Source organism: Eschscholzia californica, unplaced genomic scaffold (assembly GCF_041429995.1).
Source record: "Eschscholzia californica isolate CP2 unplaced genomic scaffold, dmEscCali1.0.p SCAF_3, whole genome shotgun sequence".
In the NCBI taxonomy this organism is placed as follows: Eukaryota; Viridiplantae; Streptophyta; class Magnoliopsida; order Ranunculales; family Papaveraceae; genus Eschscholzia; species Eschscholzia californica.
In genome coordinates this window covers 55,607,532-55,632,981 of record NW_028238420.1, presented here as the reverse complement: position 1 = coordinate 55,632,981, position 25,450 = coordinate 55,607,532, and the positions used below count along the sequence as shown (strand labels likewise).

Here is a 25,450-nt window from a genome sequence, read left to right as displayed (position 1 = left end):
AACAGACAAAAAAAAAATGGAATTTGTTCAAACAGCAGCAGATGCATTTCTGTTTTATGAAGGTACATTTTCTGTTAAAATATATGTTTATTAGAAAGAAAGCAGTTGACATACCCAAGCCTATATCGAAACTAATGCTATTATAAGTGTGGGCTTAAGCATCGAGAAGTATCTTTCCGATATGGTTGCTACTTTCCATCAATTGATGAGCTTCAGCTGCTTTAGACATGGGAAAGGATTTGTAAATCACAGGCTTCACTTTTCCTGCAGCAATTGCTGGCCAAACATTCTTTTCAACTTCGCTCACAATTGCTGCTTTGTTCTCAGCGCTTCTGGATCGCAAGCCCGCTCCTATATAAACAGAATTTCATTGACAAAATGTCTAAATCAGCTAATTATACATGCTCTTTTCTTTAGCTAATTTTTATGGTGTTGATTATGAAAGGAAGATGGTACAATCTTGTCATTTACCCACTTCATAATTCACATGCTTTTTATCGCGGATCGGTGCTTCTCTATTTCAGCTAGGCGTGTAATGTTAACTTTGTCGAAATTGAACTCAAAACTAATTGGCAATGACTCACCTAAATATTAATATATTTTTTGTTACAAGTGTACCGTGTGTGCATGTGGGATTGTTCTTATATGCCTCTTCATGTTTGTCGTTCTTTGAGCCTAACACATGTCTTTTGTCGGGTTATGTGGATCACACTTGGCCGTTGAAACTGTCACATGTGGACCTAGCTCAGGTACCTTGTTAAGTTTGTGGACATTTAACTCAAAAGTAATTGGCAATGAGTGGATAGAAACTAGATATTACATACTTGGGTAAAATGACAAAATGTGGTTATTATTTATTAAATGAGTGAATAGAACCTAGATGTTCATGTGGGACTATTTTTATCAGCCTTAGACTGAACACAGAACCTCATTTGTTCTGATAGAAGATGTGAACTCGTTTAATATGAGATATTTGATTTAGTGCGAAAACTGAAGTTCCAGATATGCATACCAAGCACTGTAAGACGTCTTACGAGCACAGATGCAAGATTGACCTCTGTAACTGTACCACCCTGGAATCCGAGGAGAAAGAGTCGGCCATCAACATTTAAGCTATTAAGATTTCGTTGGAAGTAAGGTGCTCCAATACTATCCAGTATAACATCAACTCCTGCCATTGATCATTTTCAAGTTTGAGCATAGCTACTAGAAGTAGTAAAAAAATGAGAAACATTCTGCATAAGCTCCACAAAATGTGTTATTTGAGATAAATCCTCATTCAAGGGTTATTTTTAAAAACTAAATATCTGGAGTACACCTTTGCCTCCCGTTTCCTCCTTCACCCGAGTAACGAAGTCTTCGGTCTTATAATTGATGCAAACATCAGCTCCAAGGTCCCTGCAAAAAGCTAACTTCTCCTCGCTCCCTGAATTAATTTTATAAACTAAATCAGTATGAAGATTCAGGTGGGTAGCAAAGACTGTTGTTATGCAGCAGTAGAGCTAAGCGAACCTGCTGTGACAAATACTTTTACTCCTTGATGTTTAGCTATCTGAATAGCAAAGGTGCCAATTCCACTAGATCCACCATGAACCTACATTCAGTAGTTTTTAGTTCAACTTGTTTAGCTTTCCACTTATACATCACCCCATGTTATAAACCACGATTTGATAAACTTTGAAGCAACTACGGATTGTAGAAACTATAAATAAATGAGTAATGACACATAAATACATGCAAGTCCAGCATCATTTGATGCTCAGGAAAAATATTTTTCAAACAACAGCTTTCAAGCATACTGATTGTTTATATACATTCACTGTAAACAGTTGATGGCATAAGAGAGAAGGCAGGGTGAATTATAAAGTTCGGTCTTTTCTGAAATTCAATTAGCTAAACGAAATAGTAATACCGTTTACTGTTATAGCATTAGGTAGGAAACTATTGGATTCATTCTCTTTTTAAGTGGTGGGATTATCACAATCAAAATAAGGAGAGAAGTCAGAGACAGCAAGAAGGTTTTACAAGGAAAGTTTCTCCTGGAGATAGCTTGCTCATCATGAAAACGGTGGACCAAACAGTACATGTAACCTCAGGAAAGCTAGCTGCATCCTTCAGAGAAATACCAGGTGGAACAGGAAGAACTTGCCCGGCCGGAACAGCTACTTTTTCAGCATACCCTCCTCCACTAAGAAGAGCACACACCTGAAAATACCATAATCTTTCAGGAATAAACAGATAGCAGACTTAGACCTAGAATCAAAGTGGGGAATCAGGAAAACACAGATAAACGTAAAAGAGCATCGTGGGTATCTGCAGAAAGCAAGCCTGATGGTGATTTCTTGCTCTGGAATTGAAGTATTTTTTTCCTTTTAACGAAGTGGTCTAGATTTATTCAGTGCTTTCAAGCCTCATCCAAGTACAAATCCATCCATGAAGTTTGCCCTAATTGATCATCTAATCAAATAATCCAATCTTGTCTATATCCTTGGTTGTTAGACCCCCTTCTCCCATGCGGGACTATTCTCACGCGGTTAGGTTCGTTGAGCCTAACACGTGACTTTTTTCTTTTTCGGGTGACATGGAGCACGTGTGGCGTTTAAGCCGATAACGTGGAGGACATAGACATTATGTTCTCCATTGTCGGATGGCCCTTCTCCCATGTGGGACTACTCTCACAATTTATTCTATAATTTCGATACGTACACCTAGTTTCTATCTACTAAATTGAAGTAATTAATGAACAACTTAAGGTAATTTCCCCATTCCTGACCTCTAAATAATACTCCTATTAAACAAAATTTCAGAAAAGAACATCAAACAAATCAGATTTTCTCCCCAAAAACTACTTTGAAAAGCTCAGAATCAAAATTCAATTATAACACAAATTTAACAAATGTTATATCACCTGATCTCCAACTTTCCACCTGGTAACATCTTTTCCAACTTGTTCTATGATTCCAGAACATTCTAAACCAGGATACGGACTTGCACCTTGAGGTGGTGGATACGATCCTTTCCTCTGAAGTGTATCGGCTCTGTTAAGTGCCGATGCTTCGATCTTTATCAGAACTTCATCATCTTTGATTTTAGGGTTTTCAACTTCTTGAAGCTGAAGTACTTCCGGACCACCGGGACTAGTGATTACTACTGCTTTCATTGTTGCCGGAAATTCGAAAACAGCCGGGTATTCTGCCGGAAAAGGGTTTTGGTACTCTGAAGTAGACAAAGTCCTTGGTGAAATGGTTAGTTATGGGAACTGTGAATTCGGATTAACTCATGGGAGTTTTTTTTTTTAGAAAACTCATGGGAGTTGAATTCGGATTAACTCATGGGAGTTTTTTTTTTTTTTTTTTTGTTGAGAAAACTCATGGGAGTTGGGTGCATAGAAATTGTAAACGGGTACTTTAGAGTCCAGAGACCACTTACCAATATAGGAGTCCGGATCCCTCATATAAATCAGAACTGTAGGCTCTGTGATTCGGGTACTTTAGAGTCCAGAGACCACCTCTTTGGAGAGTGTCCTTTGTATCATCGATTACTCCAGAAATTAGCCATAGAGGACCTACAGTTTATCAAACAAGATCCTGTAAATACTCTTAAAGTAATACTTAATGATAAAAATTCTAGAATGGAAAATTGGTACAAGGTTACTTACATGATGTGGTTCTGGTGGAAATTAAGAAATAACCTTCATTTTCAAAGTATATCACCAGATCTGAACAGATGTTGCTGGAGTATTCGAGAAGAATTAAGGTATGTTCATCTACAAACTCCTCCTTCTTCTACTAACCAGCAGGAACAAGATGATAGATGGAGGCCTCCTCCGGTAGGTGTCCTGAAGATCAACTTTGATGGATCTTTCAAAGAAGATCATGCTTCTTGTGCTGCCTTGCTAAGAAACTCGGATGGAGTTATCTTGAGTTCCAGAGCGAGCTTGATCGAACCAATATCACCTATTCACAGTGAAATTGCAGGGTTTGAGATGGGATTAACCCTAGCGAATGAACGGCAGCTTACCTCTTTTATAATCGAAGGGGATTGTAGGGTTTTATTGGAGTTAATCGGGGCCGCTGATCCGGAAATCCCATGGAGAATCTCGGACAAAATCAACGGCATTCGGTCAAGTATACAAAATCTACGGTTGGATATTAGCTTTTGCCCCAGAATCAATAATAAGGACGCGCACATGTTGGCGGCATCAGTTTTACCCTCCGTTAGTTAAAATTTATGTTTTAGCCCTTCTCAGTTGATAATTAGTTACATTTCACCCTTTATTGAACTTTTTAAGTTTGTATTGGATCTGAATATTGTAACCTGGTTTATTTATAGAGAAATTCAAAAAAAAAAAAAAAAAAAAAAGAAATTGTAAACGGGGTGTATGAAGAAATCACAATATATATGTACACATTTTCATAACACTTTTTTTTTTTTTTTTTTTTTTTTTTACGGTGGGGCTTGTGGCCCAATTACAATTTACAGATAAACAAAGACGTAAAATAACATTGCCAAAATTGGCATATGAAAAAAAAACGTCGAATATACATCTACGAGTTACGAAATGTGCTATAAATGATGCGAGGTACTAGAGAACCAACTTTCGAAATGGAACAATATTCACTTTTTGCAAACTATACCATTCCCGCCGTTGGCACCACGAGAGCAATCCAATGTGCCATAATCCATCACTAATAAGTCATCTTTCGCAGGCAGAACTACCCCGGCAGGAGAAAATATACAAGACTTACAGTCTGATGAAAGAAGCGACGTCGTCCTGTATTTTTCCTCACCATCAACTACTGGCATTGCAACTCCTGGTTTGGCTGGATTCTTGAAATCTGGCCTGTAAGTTCTTCCAATAACACCTTCAACATCAGGTGAAAGACTAAAGAACTTGAATTGTACTTCCAAATGAGCAAAACAGTCATTTGAAGGTAACTTATAGTTATGAATCTTGTTATCTTCTTTACTGATTGGGACCAACTTAATCGATATCTCCGCGAATTCTGGCAGTGTTACTTTAATGTTGTTCTTGTTGGAAATTCTTTCTACTTTAAGATCTTGCTCTGGTGATTTCCATTCAGAGAGATGACCTTCTGGTATGATCAATGGATTCCCATTGTAATTGAGTTCGAGTTGATCTACTTCGTTATCCCATTTGGCGAGTCCTTTCTTGGCTTCAAGAGTGAAGGTATGAGAATCAAACATGATTCCTAAAGCTTGAATCCATGTATAGTCACGATTTCTTCCATCGGGTCGATGGCCAATGAACCGAGCATTGATTTGAAGGTTGGGATCAGAGAGTAAACTAAAATGCTCGTTGCTTTTACCATGAAAATAGAAGACCATATTATCTCCACCGATAAACCGAGGATCTAAACAAGCAGCTCCATTGCAATCTGGCATCCTTTCTGCAAGTAACAAGTAAAATTGAAAGTTCATTAGTACTATAGCCTTACAAAAACGTCGATCTCTCTACTTTAGTGTCACTTGGTGTATGCTTCTGTCACGTGGTGGTTTTGTTCTTGGCGAAGGCTTCACGAGCCCACCTCAAAAGGCGTCGACACAAATTTGAGTTACAAAATGTAAAGCAAGATTTAGATTAACTCGATGCCATTTTTAGAACGACTATTTTTTATTCTACTCGTTTGAATGACTGACTAAATCTGATTTTGAGTCCATTTGAGAAAAACGTAAAATAAATCTAAATTAAGAGTCGATCGTATGAAATAACAATGACTAATGTGGTCTTACCAAAGTAAGTGCTATACAGACTAATCGTATTCAAACGAAAAAACACAAAAGTTATTTTTCAATTACTTACTTCTACAAACAACCCCAGACACAATAAATAATAGATAGATCACCATGAATTGGTTTCTGAAAAGCTTCATATTTCTGATATCTCTGTTTCTTTAGGGAGAACTCAAAAGAATTAGCTAGATGATGAAGCTAAAAAAAAAGTGGTGAATGAAAATGAACATCTCTAAATCAATTTATATTAGTTTGGAAGAGTGGGTTTGTTTCATTTTGATTTGTTAATGAAGGTTTAGATTTGAACACTGATTTGAAGGTATAAATCACATGGGAGAGTTTGATGTTTACTGAATCTTTATCGTTGCTTTCGGATTAATGGAAGAAGAGGTAACATTTGAAAAAGCAGAAACAAAAAAGTAGCCGTTGACTGTAATTTAGCATTCTGGTTTCCAAATAGGAGGAAATAGATAGTAGGAATTACTTGTTACTTTTGTAAGTCTTATTAAAAGAATGTTTACTTGTAAATGTTGTTTGGTGGGCTGCCTCTACCTTTTGAAGACTTCTTGCTGGTCTAGTTGTCCTTGGTAGAGAATACTAATGTGATTATGTGAAGTAGTTTGATTGATTCATGTGTAATTAATCTAATTAGAATGTTAATTGCAATTAGAGCATCTATAATGCAACACTAATTTGTTTTTAAATCGTAGGTGTCAAGTGTGAGAAGTAGATTTTTAAATTGTGTATTTCCTATTTTATTATTTAGTTCTATTTGAAAGATTTCTTCAATGAGACATTCATCAAAACCCCTCAAATTTATATTTTGACTAAAGAATTAATTGAATAACCTTGTTGGCACATACAGACCCTCAAGAGAACTCTTCAGATTTTCAAGAGAACTCTTCAGATTTAGAAATAATGTCCTTGTAATCATCTCTATAACGAATGTTGCTACACAATTTAAGAGATTCAAATTGAGTTTTGCATTGGAGAAGATTTTAAAGAAATTTTTTTAAAAAAATCCGTATTCTAAAGTTTGGAGGTAGTGTTGCATTGAAGATGCTCTTAGGGATGTAGTTAGCATCTCCAATGCAATACTCAAATTCTAAGTGCCACTTTAGATTTTTTTAGTTTTAAATCAAAAATTCCAACCCCTCAAATTTTTTGCAAGAACTTCTAAGTATTTTTTAAAGTTTTTAGAGCGTAATGTATGAGATGTCTTTTGAATTGAAGATCAGGATAGCGTCATCTGCGAGGAAGAATTGAAGATCACGATAGCGTCATCTGCGAGGAAGAATCTCAACTAAGATTTGACACATAAGACAAAAACCGCATCATATTTGAATAATAGATGGAAAATCAAGTGATGTTCAAATAACAATTGGGAAATTTTAAAAGGCCCCCCCGTTTTTGTTAAAAGGCCTCCCCGCTAAATGCGCCCCTCATTATAACCCATTTGGTTATAGGGCCCCCTCTACAAAAGAGCACCTCCTTCATCAATATTTGACCTAACGGCAAAGTTAACGCCGTTAGGTCAAACTTAACCCAAGACCAGAGATGTTGACCACGCCACATCATCATCTTCTCCGGTAGGTCGCCGGCCGGCCAAACTTCCGGCCGGCGACCTTCAATTTTTTTTTTTTTTTATTCTCTCTCTTCTCTCTCTCTCTCCAAAAATTTTTTTTTTTTTTTTTTTTTTTATTCTCTTCTCTTTCCCTCTCTCAGACTCTCTCCTCTTTGTTTCTAAGTTGACAAGAACATAGGCTGGAGGTAAGGCAATTAATCAGCAAAGACCAGCAAAGAGTCTTCTAAAACCAAACTCAACCCACCACCACTACTCAACATTAATAATTGTAGCAGGAATAAGCACTTGAAAGGTGAAAGCTACAAATCCCTATGAGCTCTGACCAAGCTTTAGAAAACAGCAAAGAATTACCTTAACCTGACCCAAGTACAGTATTATATTTCAAAATCAAAACAAAATTCAAACCCACTCTTTGAAATCTATAAATTGCATTAGAAGATCGTTCGTTTTCATCTGCCACGACTAAAATGAAACCAATTTTTATTTCTTGTTTTACCAGACCGAGGTTTCCTTAGTATCAGAACTCCTATCATCTCATCCTTAAACGCCGACCGAGATCTTACTATTTTCCCAGGGAGAAATCCCTTCAGATGGTGATGCTAATTAGAGTTGTCTAATTATCTAAATTAATCATAACTGCTGCATTATAATCGCCTTCTTCATTGTCACCATCTTCTAAACTTTCATCCATACTTTCTCCTCCTCCTCCTCTCAATCTACACCCATGAATTCTTTTTGTTTTTACTCTATCTCTATGAGGAAAAAAAAAATTGACCATTACATATTTAACGGTATGATACAAATAGATATCTTTAAAATGTGAATAGAATATAAACGTGGGCAATGGGATTTGAACCCAGAACGGCTGATGCGCGAAACGCAACTTCATACCAACTTGACAGCTTCTACGACTTGTTATAGATATACACTTACGCCTATTTGACTATTTCTTAATGTTACTAAAAAGGACCCCACGTGGTCGCACCTGTGACACTTCCTCACCCACGCAGCCTGTAGTGGAAGTCAGGAGAAGAGATAGACAGATGAAAAAAAGTAGATGATGATAGAGAAGAAAGATGGAGAAGAAAGTTAGAAATAAAATAAACAAGAGTATCTTTGGAAATAAGCAAAAGGTTAACAGTCGACTAATAGGCAATCACCGAAAACATTAAAAAGAGGGTCATATCGGTATTTGTATAAATCAGGGGACTAGACGGGAGACTTCCCATAAATTAAGGGACCATTTGAAAAATGACCATTCTTTGTTCTATACTAGGTTCCCACCGCGTCCGTAGGACGCGGTAGATCCCTTTTGGCTGCGCCGTCGTGTTAAGAATATCGTAACAGTTGAATAGCCATTTTACATTTAGAGAAAACAATAATTATACATTAAACAACCAAGAGGAGCAATCAAATACTAAGCTATTTACATTTAAAAAAAAGAGAATTACATTTAAAAAAGAAAAATAATATTTCATTGTACATTTAATAAAAGAGAATTACATTTAAAAAAGAAAAAAATATTTCAGTGAAGCCTGAACTATAAAATAGATGTGAGAGATTGTTTTTTTCTTACAGTGAAAAGATACCAGTCTGGCAAGAGTCCTATTTATATATTTTTCGAAGTAGTTACTTTGGAAAGTTTTTCATAAAAAAACCGATCAAGAATGTGTATTAGAGAATTTCTCCCCACTAATTTCTCAACCTCCCACGTTTTTCTACTGAATAGGAAAAAAAGGGGAGAAATATATGGGTAGTAGTTACTCTAACCAATTTTAGTTGATTTACATAGATACCCTTCTTTTTGTAGTCTATTTACATAAAAAAAAAATTATACCATCCGTCGGATGTGTTCCCTGTGACGCCCCGTGTCCCAAAATAGACACGACCACGCCCCGGCAATTCACAGACGAGACAGAAATCCGACAGAGTCTCCTCTGTAAATCGAACCGGTCGCACCTGTAAACCTGTCATGCAAACCATACATTCGCATAAACAAGAAAAAATAAACTAAAGCGGAAGCTAAACAAACTCAACTCAGTTTCGGGTCGAAACCCGAACCACAAAAAGAACTATAAAAGCCTCTTACACAACGATACAACCTATAAACAACTCTAAGTGTTATATATATACATTTTAGAGTTTGGTTTCTGCAATAAATACATAACTTGGAAATAACGAAAAACCATATAAGCAAAAACCAAAGAAAACGACGCAACACCTCTAGCCTCGTTAGACAAGATCACTGGCTGGAAAACAACTCCGCCTCGAGGCTACAACCAAGAACCTGCACACTAACAACTGGTAGGGGGTCAGAATACTCACCGACACGAGTTATTCTGGTAGAAGACCAATCCAAAACCCATCACGTTTTCAAAAGTTCACTTAATAAGTTGTAAACATCATGACAAATCGAGTTATCAAACCAGTTACCATATATACTATATACAAAACCATTTTCCTTAATCTAGCAAGCAATAGCAGTGATTAGCTGCCCACCCATGGTGCCCTCCCAATAAGAGGAGAGTTCCTCAGGAGAACCTAGAGTGCGTTAGATAGTACCAGCCCATTTATGGCACTAGCTAATGCACTACGTCTCCTCGAGAAAGAGACTTACCCCTAGCCGGTAAGTCCCTCTCCCACTAAGGGACTCCGCAATCATTGAAGAGTTTACCTCATGATACATATATACCTTAAGTATCTAAATACGTTTTTGATCACCGAGTTCGAATAAGAGAGCCGTCCCCCAATACCCATGGAAGGACCTGAACCTCATTCTCTTCGGTACCCTGTCATGCATCTAATGCGATCTTTCAAAATCAGTTTCATTCGTATATCAAAACCAATATTCATATTCAATTCATTATCTTATCAAACACGGAAGTGGAACAACCAATAGCCATATCACACACAAAGCAGAGGGATTCCCAATCAATGTCACCTCCCAGACGAGCGGTCAGGAGTACGTCCCTGAGCCTCGAACTGGAGGCACGAGCACCAATGGCCAGCAAGTGAAGCACTCTACTCCCACAGGTCTCATGACTAGTGTCGCCCACCTCACCGGTCTCACACGGGTCACACCCGTGTCCACATGTCCTCCTACCCTCAATGGCTACATGCCCGTAGGTTGACATAATCCGCAGTCGGGTACATACAAGAAAATCCCAAGTAGTTTGCAATCACAGTAAAAACAGTTCAAAAACATTTCTCGTATCACAGCAAACCATTTCAAGCATATTTCAGTTCATCACATAAATCGAGTTTCATGCTACCTGAACTCTAGTTATAATGGTGCATATATAACTATGGAATCTAGCATATTCATTATCTATAAAACCATGCTGGATAAAGGATTCAGAACCCCTACCTCAGTCCTTGCTCACCAAAGACCTCCCGCCTACCAGACGACCTTATTCCTCCTCATTCGCATACTCTGGGATAAGGAAGAATAACCAAAAACACCGAATAGAAACATTAGGTTCTAAACGAAGAACCTTGCACGACAAAAACGATAAATAAAACAAAACAATGAAAACTCATAACATAAAAACAAAACGATAACTTTGGAAGACTTCGACTTAACCGAATCTCGATCGATCTTCTATCTTTCATACCATGCCCACTTAAGGTCCACCAATCAGTGTTTGAACTTACTTATGTCCCTAACATTTAGTTATTAAATGTATTCCTCAAAATCCAAGTGAGTCACCTTTGAAATTCATAAAAATACGAACAACAACAAAGCAGAATTTTCCTAACTGCGCATTGTTCGTTAAAATAGCCATAACTCTCTCGTCCGAGATCGAAACGACTTGTACCATACCTTTCTGGAAAGCTAAGATCCTAAGCTACGACTCTCGTGTTTCGGGAAAACACATCCGAGTGCTGTACAAGGCCAGTTTATCTGACAACAGTAGACTAAATTTCAGTCTCCCGAATCGTTGTTCGATCGATAAATTATATTAACTAATCTCTCTATAGTTGCTTAAATACCAAAATTACTTAATTCCCATCAACATAAACCCTAGGATTTCATGAACTACAAAAATCCCCAAATTTCACAATCATAAACCCTAGAATTTAGAACAAGTTAATTAAATCATGAAGATTGTTGAATTTCTTACCTTGATTTAGATGTTTGGCTTCTCCTATAATGAAACCCATTCCAATTCCTCTAAATTCGAAAGCAAAGACTCCATTAAACCATTTACAAAATTCGTTCTAGAGAGAAAAACCAAAATCTCTTACCACAAAATTAACAAACCCTAGGTTGAATCATTCCTTCATGCTCGAATTAGACCAAAAACAAGATTTCCCCTTGAAACCACTCGAAACTCTCTCTCCAATCGATCTTTTGTTGAAATAAACCCTAACCCTTGTTCTGTCGAGCAAACCAGACATAGAAAATCTGATTTTCTTTCTTCTTATCCATTCTCACGAAATTCTTGTTTAGTCCCTAGTTTTGGAAGGATTGCAAAATACCCCCTATTTTGCACTCTTTGCTGATTTAGCCCCTCCTTTGATTTGACCCAAATGTCAAATAGTCCCTCAACTAACCTTAAAAGCACGGGATGTTACATTCCCAACCAAATTTCTAAAATAAAATGGACGGTCAGACTTATCCCCTGGATAACCGACTGTCCTGTTTTAATATAATAGATTTTTTTTTAACATAAACTAGGTTTCGTCTTGATGCGACTGACCCCTCTTAACTAACGTAGGTTGATCACATTTTAATTCTGATCTACGCCAAAAGAAGAAGATGAGGACGATGACGATTATTAGTTCCCTCGTAAAAAATAAAAAACATAATATAAATTATTAAGGAAGTCGTGTGACATATTCTTATAAATATTTTGAAGAAATCAGGTGGTTAACAAAGTGAAATTGAACTTAAACTACCGTTTACGAAAAGTTGATGACGATTTTCATTGTCGTTGAGTATGAAATCTATGAAGTCAAATTTTTTTGCACAAACAATTCATGAAACCGTTGTATATATTCTTTTAAATAGCGACTACAAGTCTACAATGGTCATTACAAAGGCATTGGTACATCGATACGATGTGATAACACATAAATGTCGAATTACGACTGGCCTAAAGCCTGACGAAAAAATGGTCTAAAGCTCGCATAAACTATTTTATTTATACCAAAAATTCAATATTCTCAGATTTGCATTTTGATCGAATTTGAAACTCCGCATTGCGAAGTAAATGCACTTATTAGCAATTCTTGTATATATTTAGTTAAATAAGAAACCAAGAGAAATTTGACCAAAACTCTTTACGGACTTTGGTTTAAAAGAATCAGTCAATTTTTTTTAGTATTCAGCTCTCTGAGTACTTTTTTAATTTGCAACACCTTGCAATAGCTTTGCAGCATCTCGCGACAGCTTTGCAATGCCTTGTGACAATTTTACAATTGATTTGGAGCGCATTGCAGCACTTTACAATAGCTTTGCGACACCTTCCAACACCTTACAATAACTTCGCAACCCCTTTGTAAAAGATAATGAATTTTTAGCCAAATTCTTAACAATAAAAAATAATAATAATCTTTTGTCTTTTTAACTCAAAAAAAGGTTTGAAATTTTCACCCCAATTTCATGACAAAGAAAACTAGCTGACCGTTAGTTTACCAGCATGAAATGAAACTACCAACTTTGCCAGATCAGGTCAACGATCTTCTCTTGCACTGGCAGTATGCCTCCTTAAGCAACCAGGGACGGGGAGAGAGAGAAAGAGAGAGGGAGAGCGAGAAAATTACCTGGTCGTTTCGAACCCTAGATGTTGCATCAATTCATTCATTGTTTCTGAATTTGTATCCATTTATTATTATTATTTCTCTGGTAAGTTCAGCGTATCAGTTTTTGTTACCGTCATGATGTGTAGGTAGTCAACTTCTCGTCACTGAAATTTCTTTAGGTTTAGTATTTGATTTTGTAGTAATAATTACATGAGTGAATGTTTTCATTTATTCTGAGCTCTTAGTTGCTGAAGGATTACCAATCAGCCCTAAAACCTTTTTTTAGGGTTTCTATCTTTATTACCAATCTAGCAGCCTAAAACCACTTTTGAAACTGAAACTAATTGTTTTATTTGAATGGACCAATTCAGAATGTTGGGTACTTGGGTATCAAATTTCTTCTTGCTTCTTCCAGAAATTAGTGAAGAAGAATCCTAATTACTGATTTGTTAGAGTTTTCCATATTGTCTGAATAGGAGTTACGGTAATACTAATAAGAGTTGATAGAATGATAGGGCAGTAGTGCTTGATCTTTCCTAGTAATTTAGAAATTTCTTTTGGGTTTGGGGTTTTAATTTTTAATTTTAGATTTGGATTTTTTGCCAGTGAAATGGTTCGTCCAGGATTGTTCGTTATCTGGACGACATTTATTTTACTACAGTTGCTTCCAGGAATTTCGGGTTGGGGAAAGGAAGGGCATTATGCAGTTTGTAAGATAGCAGAGGTGAGTATTTTGTATCATAAGATACATTGATCGAGTAACAATGAAAGCAGTAACCATTATGTTTGAACTATTAGTTATATTAACTTCTGGCCTATATAATGTCCGCATGTTTAACTTTATACTCTTTTTTGATCGTCCGAAGCAGACCACTTAAATGAAGATGGGAGAGACCATTAGTTGTAAGTCATTTGTCTAGTGAATCGATCTTGATGAAAAATTGATTGTGCTGATACAGGGGTTACTTACTGAAGATGCTGCAGCTGCCGTGAAAGTGTTGCTGCCAGAGACTGCTGAAGGTGAGCTTGCTGCTGTGTGTTCCTGGCCTGATCAGGTTCGCTTCCATTACCATTGGAGTGGGCCTCTGCACTACGTTGACACACCAGATTTCAGGTGTAACTATGAGTACTGCCGTAAGTTTGTTGTTTCTATTGTCTTTCTATTTTCTCTTGTTATCTTGTGCTCTATTTATGCAATCTTCTGATTCTTAAAGTACCCATCAGCATGTCTAAGCCTTTGGTCTAAGTAGTTGGTATTGGTCGATCCACTAGAGTACCTCAGAGATTAGGATTAGGATGGGGTGGCCCGAGTCAGTCCTATGTCGAACCTCCGAGTTAGTTGTTAGATATGAAATTTTGAATCATTGGAGTTTATCATTAGAGTGGAGTTTGTGGCCATTGCATAGAAAAGTGTCATATATGTGCATATTTTATGTGTACATGTACATAAGAATTAGCAAAAACATGGCCAAGCTAATCGGTACTGATTGCTGGGGATCGAAATTTGGGCATGTCCGATCCAAGCCGATCGCGTTCCCAACTTCTTAGCTTGGGGTAACATTTTGCACCATCCCCTGATACATTAAATTGACATGTTTTTCTGAAGAATATGAGAAATATTATTGTTATTCTTCTTCACGTAATGACTTTTGCATATTATCCGTGCATTGAAACCTGATAAAGAATGAACTCTTCTTACCTTTTGCTGTTCATCCTTCTGTGAGAGGATTCTGTCTTTCTCGAAACATGAAAAGTGATACTATTACTTTATACAGGAGACTGCCATGATTCAGGTGGACATAAAGACAGGTGTGTCACTGGAGCAATTTACAACTATTCAATGCAGCTCGAGACATATCAGAGTTCTGTGTCAGAATGGAAATGTACTGATCATTTTGTCACTGTCATTTATATAATTAGTTCTCAACTGTTACAATTCTTGTATCTCTTCTGTTTGACTGCAATTTAAACAGAAGACTTCTCTTATTGAATACAGATAATTTGACGGAAGCACTCATGTTCATATCACATTTCATTGGAGATGTTCATCAGGTTTGGTAAAGAGAAATATTTGTTATTTGCTATTCAATTCAGCAGCTGAGTCATTTTGTATTTTCTCGGTTTAGAAACTGTGTTCTTGGAAATAACGTTAACCTCTTAGCAGGCCTATGTGCCTGCATTTCTGAAATCTTAGCACATAGTTGGTGAGCACAGGCAAAAAATATCAATCAGTATGATTAATCCTCCGATAGTTGAGGAATAACATCTAAAATTATGAGGTGGTAACTTTTCAAGAAACCCGGTACTTTGGAGAATATTGATATTAGCCTATCTCTTTGTCCATCATTTTATACACCTGAAACCTGTTATTTTGTAGTATTTGTCTCTATAAATTTTAAAGTAATCTTGGCACGCAATTATAGTTCTTTTTATATTTAATGGCATGAAAATACCCATGGCTTTAGTTCTGTCTAAAACGTTCTGTTTCGTGCAATAATCCTTTAGCTATAATACCAGTTGTGTATCTGTTTTAGTGGTAATTTTTTGGTCCATATATGACATGATGCTTAGTTTTTGCTTCAAGATTGTGTTCTAGAAGTACGGTGACATAATAAGCTTGCTTTAACCTTCAATTGCATATCCGAACGTGCTCTAGTTAACTAAAAACATTTCTATCATTGTACTTGTTGCTTTGTGATGACAGCCTCTACATTGTGGTTTCATTGGGGATTTAGGTGGGAACACAATACCAATTCGTTGGTTTCGTCGGAAAACCAACTTACACCATGTAAGTTTTCAGCATTTTCTTTTATCACGGATCTATTATTTATTCCTGTATTTCCTGGTTTTTAGTGTACAAAAACGGTTTAACTTCATGATTGGGCACTAAAATTATGAACGGCGATAATCACTTTTGTATTTGGATTTATTTCCTTATTCACTTGGATTACCGTTTTCTTTCCAGATCTGGGATACGATGATTATTGAGTCTGCCATGAAAACATTCTACAATCATGATCTTCATACCATGATACAAGCTATTCAAAGGAACATCACGGTACAATTAGTTTTTCTCATTTTGTGAGATAGTTATTAATATCATTACAGAACTTGAAAATGCTGCCGTGCAATAGTTTGAGACTGAGCTACTGATGACTTATTATAATCGATAACACAATCTCCAATATCATGGGAGAGAATCAACACATAAATTTCAGGTTCTAGGTATCCATTTCAATCTCTTAATCTAGCCTAGGTATCTCCGGAAATATAAAATTTTGGATCCGTTTGAAAGTTCTGACACTGGAAGAAAGATCTGGTCTTCTAAGAACGATACATTTACCCCGGGAGAGTAGATATTACTGCCAACCAATAGGTGGGAAGAACAGAGGGTGTCATTAGCGTAGTTCTTGATACTTAAAATAGCCTGAAACTATTTTTAAAATAGGAGTTGGTCAAATGCTAGAAATCGTCGAAATCTTTTTGGATATTTCTTTACATGTTGTATGTTTGTCTTATTCTTGGTTGTTGTTCTCTTGACATCTTATAAACAGGATAATTGGTCCGCGGACGTCGCAGCATGGGAAAATTGTGCCTCAGCTAAGATTGTTTGTCCGGACCCGTAAGCATTTTCTTGTTTTTCTGTATCTAAATTTTGTTCATGATTAAAAATATTTAGATGCTACTTGACGGCATAGTATTAGAAGATAAACAGAACCCAAGATATAGAAGTGAAACAATGAAAACCGCTATAAAGGTGCTTATTTTTGGTTTTCGGGTTACTAACTTGTGCTTCTAAAGCTTCATGCAAGAAATAAAATTGTCTTATGGATCAAGTTTCCCAGATTCCTTCTCTAATTTGAAACTGTATCCGAAGGTTATGGGTCGATCTGAATTGGAAATATTCTAGAGATTGAATGAATAATCAAGTAAGCTGATGATGTTTCAGGTATGCTTCGGAAAGTATTAACTTGGCTTGTAAATATGCATATAGAAATGCAACACCAGGAAGCACTTTAACAGGTAATGCTTTTAGTTTACCTTCTCATGAATAAAACACTTCTCTTTCTCTCTTTCTCATAATGTTATTCGGGGTAAACATTGACACCGCTAGGTGTAGCCAACTGAGATAGTAGTCGTGACTGAAATGATTCTCTAAAGAGAAAATAATGCTGATGTTTTTCTACTCCGGTTACCTTTTGTAGACGATTACTTCCTATCGAGGTTACCGATTGTAGAAAGAAGACTAGCTCAAGCTGGGGTACGATTAGCAAGCACACTTAATCGTATCTTCAAGTTCAAATCCCAGTCATCAATATCATCGATCTGAAACATAAGGATCATTCAAATGCGGGAGCGAATTAGAGGCGTCACTGTTGATAAATAAGAGAAGAATCTGCATTAGGTTGAACTTCCTCAAACGCCAAACTCACAAACCTAAGACTGTAATCCATTGACTGTTTGTTTATTTGAAGAGAAAGCATTTGACGTTGTAATATATGTATAGTATCTTTGTCATTTGTTATGCTTCCAAAGTTTGATGTTTCAAGTATCTTCTTGTATATCGAGTACATATTCTTGGGTTATTTGAAACAGTGGGTTTTCCTTATTCCATTCTTTAGAAAAGCTCGGATCTTATATTAAAGATAGTGAAAAACTTGTGTGATTTGGTGCATAAACTCCATTATATGTAATATATACCCAATTGCTACGTACTGTTAGCTGGATTATGCATCGACATTATGCGCTTTACACTGTAAACAATCTTGTTTATAGACAATATGGTCAACATTTTCTACTTTTTGTTTTTCAAAAGCTGTCGGTTGTGCATAAAAGTGGATGGACAAGCGAGAAATGTCATTGCATTCGGACAAACTGAATGGAGTCGTGTGGTATTGTTTTGTTTGACAAACCCATATGCGCCTAATTAAAACACATTAACTAGCTCCCGAGATGATAATTATAACACATCAGCTAGCGCCCCAGATGTGACATTTTTACACCCAGACCCTACCTTAACCACCATTTTCTCGTCTCAAACTTGGACTAATTTTGCTTCTTCTTGCCTTCGGATTAATTTCAGATTAGTAAAATAAAAGCACTTCTAGGCGAATTTATATTTTTGATATTTTCTTTCTGGCTCAAGTATCCCTAATTTATCTAATGTTACTGCCCATCGGTCTTTCTTTTTTTTGTTTGACTACGATCTACGATAGTTCATCACAATGGCATTAATACATCAAAGATGTGATAAGCACGATAACGTCATTCAAACTCTTACAAGAACATACCTATAGTCCAACTAAACTATGACCTAAAGCTTTCAAAAAAAAAACTATGGCCTAAAGCCCAACAACATAATAATCCAAATTCAATAAATCATACAATCCACCTCCTCTGGAAAACGAACCTAGAACCTCCAGAGATTTGGAGTTTATGTCAACATTATCCACCACTTGGGCAACCAAATATTGACCCACCCAATCTTTATAACCTCACAAAAATTATGAAATCTTCTAACAAAAGGGGCCAAAATACACCAAAAAGACAAATTAACTTCCGAGTTTTCATTAGTTTAAACTTTAAAGTAAACCAAAAAATCGTCACATATAAAAAGGTAATATTAAAATACAAAACTCCCCCAAGTTTATTTGACCACAGTATCTAAAATTTGTATAAATTACAGAAACTGATAGAGTATGTCCACATTGTGGAGGTTGTGATTTTCCATCCTAGTCCCAGTTGAAGCTTCCCCTTCTGCTTTTGTTTTCTCCACCGCACCCTATTAGCTCAGCTGTAGCTTCGCCCTCTTAGTTTTCTGAAACAAAAAAGGGGACATACAAAGGTTGCACTATATTAGGCATTGATACGTTATTACATTGCTAAACGAGTAAAGGAGTCGGCTAATAATGTAAAACGTCATATAGGAAGTTCGAAGGTGATTCAACTAGGGTTCTAGTATAGTATGAATACTCCTAAAATGCTCGGATGGAATAGAGTAAATCAGGGCAATAGTTTTTCGTATGGACAGGTTACTCTTTGCACCGAGTAAGACCAAAGGTGCGGTGTTGTGCTTCTTCGCTTAGTTGTGCAATTTCAGACCTATATCATGATTAAATTAGATGAGGGAGCATAGCTAAGATGAGTACTATAACAAGTGAGAAAATACCTTGATTACCACGACCCCTTCCACCATTTGGATGACGACCTCCTCGATTGAATGATCTTCCTCCTCGCGTTGGTATTCCTCCCCTATTAAATCGATTCTGAGCTGAAAAATTGACGCGAGGAGTAGGTGGACGCTGTGTTCCGTGACTCTGTTCATTAAAATGTCCTTGAAATTGAACTCCATGCCCTCCTTCGTTCAAGTGAGTTGGGTTCAATGGCCCAGGGTTCAGAATTCCTTGCTCTCCTGGATTGATTTGTGGGTGTGAATGAAAACCCTGAAAACCCATCCCATATGGTCCAGGGTTGAATCCTGGCTGGCCCATGAACATTGGCATAGCTGCAGGTATTCCGGGAGGAAAATTTGGCTGTCCATATGGCATAGTTGGTGGCTCTAACATTGCTCTTTGACTAGGATCAAATGGCTGTGGCATTGGCATTCCAGTGAAACCGCCAAACACCTGATGTGGATACTGATATAATGATGGAGGTTGCTGAAATGGCATCCCATTCATTGGAAATCCATTCGGAAAAGCCATGTTCTGTTGAAATTGGGGGCCGTTTGTCCAACCCATGTTGGAAGGAATTGGAAACGGTGGTGGTGCAGGACCGCTGTGGGCCTGTGGAACCTGAGAAGCAGATGGGCGAAAGGGTGAACCACCGGAGCCGCTTTGGGCCTGTGGAACCTGCAAACTAGATGGGCCGAAAGTAGAACTACCAGAACCAGAGTGGGCTGCAACAGGTGGTGGTGATACATGGGGCTGGTTAGGAGGAACCTTTGATGGTGGGACTGAAGACTGATTGTTGTTCCTTGCTCTAGACTTATGCTGGAACTTCTTATCGAAACTTTCTCGATTTTCCTTCTTACCATCTGAAGATCCCCTCTTTGCCAGTTTCTGCATCCGCTTGTACTCAGCTTCTTTCTCGTCATCCGAAAATTCAGCCTCAGTGTCTGCCTCCTCGTCATTCTCACCAGATGCATCATATCCTTTCTTGTAAACATTCTTGTCATTAAGAACATGCTCCGCAAACTTCGCGACAAAGGAGATAGGTGTACCTTGACTAATTCCAGCTGGAACTTCCTCCTCAGAATTGTATCGGACAATATAGTAAGGGTTCTTAACGGGCCCAAAGATTTCATCGATCAAACCCAGCACTGATCTGGTTTCTGTTATCCAGAGAATAGAGCCTTCATTGAGAGGATTGTGCTTCTCAACTCCTTCTACAATAACTTTATTATCCATAATCTGGAATTTGAAAAGAGAATCATTGGTAAGAAAGTGAGCCAAATTGAGAACGAATTCATTCTCTCACAAATGGAACCAAAACTCTTTCCTGTGAATTTTGACGAACGTTCAAGATATACCACATTCACAAGACCAAAGGTTTTTATGAATCTACGAACTTACAGAAAGAACAACTCCCACAGGCAAAGTCTGATGATGTGGCTCCAATGCAACATCCACTTTAGGAACTGGAGGAAGATTCTGCAAGATAGTACCACCATGAATTCAATTGTAGTTTTAAATTTAATATCCACTTATCTAATTAATCTAGACACAAAATCAGCTACTAACAACATAAAGAAACATATTCAATCAAGAAAGAAACTACATACAAATAAGAAGTTTACGAGGTATTAAAACACAAGACACTGCAAGTTACTAATACCTAGTTCTTTGTCATCATATACATATATATCCATACGCGGAAAACTACATGTAGATCATCCAGGGCTATAGCCCAGGCTGGTCTACTGTCATTTGAAAAGAGAAATTAGGTTGGTATGTTATCTAAATTACGCATCGTGGGTGGCAAGTTCGAGTCACGCTTTCTTGTTTTTGTCTATCAATAAGTTTTTGCCATTTTCTATAAGTTCCCTACCTACGGATCTTGCATTAGATCCATGGTTCAACTACCTCTATAACATTTTTTATGTTTCTTCTATTCGATTCTAGTAGAGTCTATAAACCTTCTCAACTAGTATAATAATATTGTTTAGACCCACGTAGCGCGTTATACAGAATATATTATACTCGCTAAAAATTAGGAGTATACATATATAGGAGTTAATAAATAAGATACTATATTTGAAAAAATTGTCTTCAAACCATAGTTCGCAAGTACTAAATGCGTTCTACGTAGAAATTTAGTTTCTAGTCATTTTTGGCTAGCCCGGCTCAATTAAACTCATGCTTCCGCCCCCGTACACATCTAACTAGTCGATATCTAAATGCAGCAAAATCACGATAAAACTAACTACTCAAAGATCATAATTAGAAAAACCTAAAACTAGAAAACCAAGAACGATATAACGATAAAGACCAAGTATAACACAATAGTTTACCTGAACCTCATTTTTGGACTTAATGGGTCCTTTAGGCTCTTCATCATCACTATCGCCAAAATCCTGTATTTCCCCTTCTTCTATTTCTGCAGCCTCACCCAACTCCTCTTCCTCCTCATCTTCATCACTAGACTCTGAAGATGACGACTCCGACGAAGAAGTTGAAGAGTCGTCTTTTTCATTACCATCCTCAGACTCTGAATCACTACTATCCTCATCTTTGTTACCTTTTACAATCTCAGTACTTTCTTTCTCTCCCCTATCCTCAACAATGTCATTCTTTTCTGAATTCATTGGCAAATCAACCCCTTTTTCCTTTTCTTCCTCCATCTTGGGACTCAACTCACCAAGATCACAACCTTCAGAACCTTCTTCCAAACTAACTTTCTCCATTGCTTCAGTAACTTCAACTTTTGTTGTATCTTCCACTACCTTAGAACCCAAACCTGATTCTTTCGTAACTTTCACATTTTGGATCTCAATACCAACTTCACTACTAGTTTCTTGATCAAGAACCTCACCAGAAGATAAAAGTTCAATCCTTTCCGAGTTAGAACAATCCAAAACTGGTGTTACATCAATGGGTCTTCCATCACCGGCTGCTTCCTTGCAATTTTCTTGAGAAGTTTGCATAATCCACTTGTCGATGAAGTCAAAATCGGGAATAGAAAGTGATGGTAGTGAGAAATCGGGGATACCAGGGACTGGTGAAGAATCAGAAAAATCGTCTGGGTTGATTGTGTTCTTGGAAGACTTACGTTGGTTTTCTTTAATGGCAGGATCAAACCCCACCATTTCACAACAAATAAATGAGGGGATTGTGTTTTGGGTTTGCAAATAGGGTTTAATGAGAGAAGATAATGAGATGATACATCGGAGGGTTTATATTGGCTTTGTTTTCCGGAAAGAGGCTTTGCTTAAACCCTAGCAGGTTGACGTTAGTTAGGGTTTTGAAGTTTAAGTGAATGGCAAAATGGAAAATTTGATAGTCAATATCGGTTCGGGCAATCGGGCAACAGGCAACAGGCAACCCCATTGGGTATCCGGTTTGTTGGTATTTCTTTTCTTTTTTGAATATTGACTACATTGTTCATTACAGAGGCATTGCTACATCTATAGGATGTGCTAAGCACGACAACTGTCAAATTACTAATGATCTAAAGTCCGGCAAAATTAAATGGTCTAAAACTCACATAAATTACTTTATTTTTACCCATGTTCAATATTCATGGATTTGTACTTTCATATGATCGAACGTGCGACCTCTGCATTGCGAAGTAGATGTACTTACCAACTGGGCTACCAGTTGTTGGATTTCTTGGTGTTTCTAACAGGTAGAGTTTTCGATGAGGAGGCATCGAGACTTTGGTGAGTCATATTCGACCTCTAACCTGATTTTGAGTCCAAAAAATTCAACTTTGGGTTTTCTCCCTTGTCAAAAAGAAGAAGAAAGAAAAGGGGATAAGGGAGCCGACCGAGCGAAGAGCAAATCCAATAGGAACTCCCAAATGAGGGGCTCACCATCCCATTTTGGGACCCTCTAAACTTTTGAGAGCATCTAAAATTTTCACTCCCAATAGAGGTTCCTATTCCAAATTTAATTTGTTTTGTGTGGGTGATATACGTCTGTGAGATTTTAATTATAATTTTCAACTATAAATTTATTATTCAAAATTTTAAATTTAATCTAATTCTGGAGTTGGAGAATTTAAAAAAGATAAATAACAAAAAAAAAACTTAAAAAGATTTAAGCAATAAGTTAAAAAAGTCGAATGACTAGTTGGATCAATAGAGTTTGGGGTCGGGCCCAACCCTTGCCATATTGAGTTCGCTCTAAGCAGAAGGTGTCTCGCAGGATTGGTACAAGAGTTTGGTTAGAAAACACAGGATTTAGGAGGCGTCTGACTTCATGTGTGCAACAACATGAACAACCGAAACTAGATGACTCCACATTGTCAGCAGTTGCTCCTGCTCGGGCCAGGAAGGCAACTGCCACTTTTGGTCGATCCCTAGGGTATGTGTTATGGCAAAATTTCGTCTAGATCTCAAGGGTCTATCTAGGTGGTCTTCTTAGGGTAATAGGCTTGGTTTTACTTTGTCTGGTTGATACTTCAGCAAGAAAAAGCTTAATTGGAGTTTTCATGGTGGTTTCACTTTGAGAGGAGGAAAAAGAAGCTTCATTGTGGAGAAATCAATTTCAGTCATTGGCAGAGCATCTACTCGTTGTTAAAGGGACTCTAAGACTTGGGGGATGGGCGGGTACTACCCGAGATAAGCATCAACATCCATGGTCTCTTCTGGGCTCGGGTACTCGTGGACAGGTTCGGGCTCACGAGCACAATTCCTACCCTAATAGAAATCAAGGAATTTGTTGATGTCAAAAATTTCTTATTGAAATCAATCAGAACCATGAGACTGCTATGCTGAATCTTGCTTTTGTTTCTCTCGATCTGGGGGCGAAACTTGCAAAAAACTTTCGACGCTCAAAACAATCAGATTGTTCTTGCAGTTAAATATTGAGTATTTATAGTGACCCCGAGTTTATGGAGTTGAAAGTTACTCATAAATTGAGATAATTGGTCCGCTCGTTGTGATTGTGTCTTGTTCCAGACTATTAGATTGCCTTTTATAGGTTGCTTTGACCGGCTGCAGAGAGGCGATGATGATGAGGCGGTTAAGATCCACCGTGTTGGATTGAAACTACTATTTCGTAGTTTGATGATATTAGGATTCTTCTTTGGGATTACCCTGTAACTTTGATATATAAACGTTACCTTGTTCAAGAATACTTGATAGATTATGTTTCCGAGCTTGTAAATTCTTTACAAGAAGTTTCCTCCTTGAGGGACTCTTCAAGCCAAGTTTAATAAATACTTAAGATCCTCACCGACTGAGATCTTTGATAGGATTTTGGGATTAAGTCGGTAAGCATTAGGCATGCTTCTACCTCCATGTTTCGAGATTGAGGTATTGGCCCCACTTACGCAGATCCTTTTAGTCTTTTCTTAAATCCCAAAGCAGACCTGGTTGTACTTAAGTCAAGGCAGAGCTTAAGGTGCTTAAGACAATCGTATCGACCTCCTAATTCTGGGCTTACGTGGCAGACCTCCTTTCGGATGCAACCTCCATGTTGACTTGATACGGGTTGACCCACTGAATTTTTTGTCATTTCTTGACTTATTGACCGTAGTCAACTAATGGTCATTTTTTGGATCATCAGAATCGATCAGTGGTCTTGAATATACGATGATCAGCATTAGGGCATACTAACTCGAACGTCAGGTCCACGGAACGACGTCCATGAAATCAAGAACATGACATGGAGGATTGGGAAAAAAGCTTTAACAAGGACTCGCCCGAAGATGGAGCCTCAGTCGGAGAAAATTCGAATGATCAAGATAATGAGAAAGAACTAAAGCAGAGTGCTCGAGTACAAAAAGTGGTTGTGATGATGGTGGCAGTCTGGGAACAATGAAGCAAGAACAACTGAGAAAATCATAATTGGGGTGCATGAGGCGTGTTATCTGTCGTCGATGGTAACTTTGAAATCTTAGAGAGACATAACGACTATTTTTGAGAATAAGAACACCGACGAGTAGCAGGCCAGCCACAATGAGTAACTGGCCAGCCACGACGAGAAGATGGAGAAACCTGACCACAAAAACTCGAATCAGAGTTGAATGTTCCCCGCAAAACCAATAAAGAAGAGGATAAAAAGGAACACCATACATAAAATGTAAAAAAGCCGGAAGGGCGTGGAAGAAGATTTTTGAAAAATATTATGCATAAAAAGAAAGAATGGGAAATCAGGAGAATACTTATAAGTGAGAAGAATAGAGGATCTGTTGCAA

The 25,450-nt window shown here is 37.5% G+C and overlaps 4 protein-coding genes and 1 long non-coding RNA gene across 5 annotated transcripts; 1 reads left to right on the top strand and 4 right to left on the bottom strand.

The window, feature by feature from the left end:
• Positions 1-22: 22 nt before the first annotated feature.
• LOC147552088 (uncharacterized) lies at positions 23-3,403 on the bottom strand. Its single transcript, XM_086667174.1, has 7 exons — positions 3,369-3,403; positions 2,909-3,276; positions 2,026-2,205; positions 1,513-1,594; positions 1,319-1,426; positions 1,013-1,171; positions 23-351 (listed from the first exon to the last, which is right to left on the bottom strand). Exons 2-7 carry the CDS (start codon positions 3,158-3,160, stop codon positions 155-157), a joined length of 978 nt encoding a protein of 325 aa, XP_086523300.1. The 5' UTR covers positions 3,161-3,276; positions 3,369-3,403; the 3' UTR covers positions 23-154.
• A 995-nt stretch (positions 3,404-4,398) lies between these two features.
• On the bottom strand, positions 4,399-5,968 carry LOC147552087 (uncharacterized). The gene is made up of 2 exons (XM_086671399.1): positions 5,825-5,968; positions 4,399-5,411 (listed from the first exon to the last, which is right to left on the bottom strand). Exons 1-2 carry the CDS (start codon positions 5,892-5,894, stop codon positions 4,618-4,620), a joined length of 864 nt encoding a protein of 287 aa, XP_086527525.1. The 5' UTR covers positions 5,895-5,968; the 3' UTR covers positions 4,399-4,617.
• A 3,408-nt stretch (positions 5,969-9,376) lies between these two features.
• LOC147552086 (uncharacterized) lies at positions 9,377-11,581 on the bottom strand. The gene is made up of 3 exons (XR_015238751.1): positions 11,464-11,581; positions 10,707-10,772; positions 9,377-9,640 (listed from the first exon to the last, which is right to left on the bottom strand). It is a non-coding gene; the product is annotated as an uncharacterized LOC147552086 (long non-coding RNA).
• Positions 11,582-12,770: 1,189 nt separating this feature from the next.
• LOC147552085 (endonuclease 4-like) lies at positions 12,771-17,696 on the top strand. The gene is made up of 10 exons (XM_086669952.1): positions 12,771-13,190; positions 13,694-13,811; positions 14,047-14,221; positions 14,863-14,970; positions 15,084-15,139; positions 15,792-15,875; positions 16,053-16,145; positions 16,642-16,709; positions 17,037-17,110; positions 17,293-17,696. The coding sequence occupies exons 2-10, from the start codon at positions 13,698-13,700 to the stop codon at positions 17,415-17,417; spliced, it is 897 nt and encodes a 298-aa protein (XP_086526078.1). The 5' UTR covers positions 12,771-13,190; positions 13,694-13,697; the 3' UTR covers positions 17,418-17,696.
• A 937-nt stretch (positions 17,697-18,633) lies between these two features.
• On the bottom strand, positions 18,634-22,723 carry NAF1 (nuclear assembly factor 1). The gene is made up of 4 exons (XM_086668984.1): positions 21,600-22,723; positions 20,662-20,739; positions 19,257-20,499; positions 18,634-18,905 (listed from the first exon to the last, which is right to left on the bottom strand). The coding sequence occupies exons 1-4, from the start codon at positions 22,392-22,394 to the stop codon at positions 18,898-18,900; spliced, it is 2,124 nt and encodes a 707-aa protein (XP_086525110.1). The 5' UTR covers positions 22,395-22,723; the 3' UTR covers positions 18,634-18,897.
• Positions 22,724-25,450: the final 2,727 nt, after the last annotated feature.

Bases quoted from the DNA above. Each gene is read 5' to 3' on its own strand.
- LOC147552088 (XM_086667174.1), bottom strand. From the start codon at position 3,160: ATGAAAGCAGTAGTAATCACTAGTCCCGGTGGTCCGGAAGTACTTCAG. The intron at 1,172-1,318 runs GTGTACTCCAGA...GATCAATGGCAG, and splicing joins GGAGGAAACGGGAGGCAAAG to GAGTTGATGTTATACTGGAT. The intron at 352-1,012 runs GTATGCATATCT...CTGTTTATATAG, and splicing joins AAGACGTCTTACAGTGCTTG to GAGCGGGCTTGCGATCCAGA.
- LOC147552087 (XM_086671399.1), bottom strand. From the start codon at position 5,894: ATGAAGCTTTTCAGAAACCAATTCATGGTGATCTATCTATTATTTATT. The intron at 5,412-5,824 runs GTAAGTAATTGA...TGTTACTTGCAG, and splicing joins GTCTGGGGTTGTTTGTAGAA to AAAGGATGCCAGATTGCAAT.
- LOC147552085 (XM_086669952.1), top strand. From the start codon at position 13,698: ATGGTTCGTCCAGGATTGTTCGTTATCTGGACGACATTTATTTTACTA. The intron at 14,222-14,862 runs GTAAGTTTGTTG...TACTTTATACAG, and splicing joins GTGTAACTATGAGTACTGCC to GAGACTGCCATGATTCAGGT. The intron at 14,971-15,083 runs GTACTGATCATT...TATTGAATACAG, and splicing joins TTCTGTGTCAGAATGGAAAT to ATAATTTGACGGAAGCACTC.
- NAF1 (XM_086668984.1), bottom strand. From the start codon at position 22,394: ATGGTGGGGTTTGATCCTGCCATTAAAGAAAACCAACGTAAGTCTTCC. The intron at 20,740-21,599 runs GTAAACTATTGT...ACTATCTTGCAG, and splicing joins AGTCCAAAAATGAGGTTCAG to AATCTTCCTCCAGTTCCTAA. The intron at 20,500-20,661 runs GTAAGTTCGTAG...TTCAAATTCCAG, and splicing joins CTGTGGGAGTTGTTCTTTCT to ATTATGGATAATAAAGTTAT.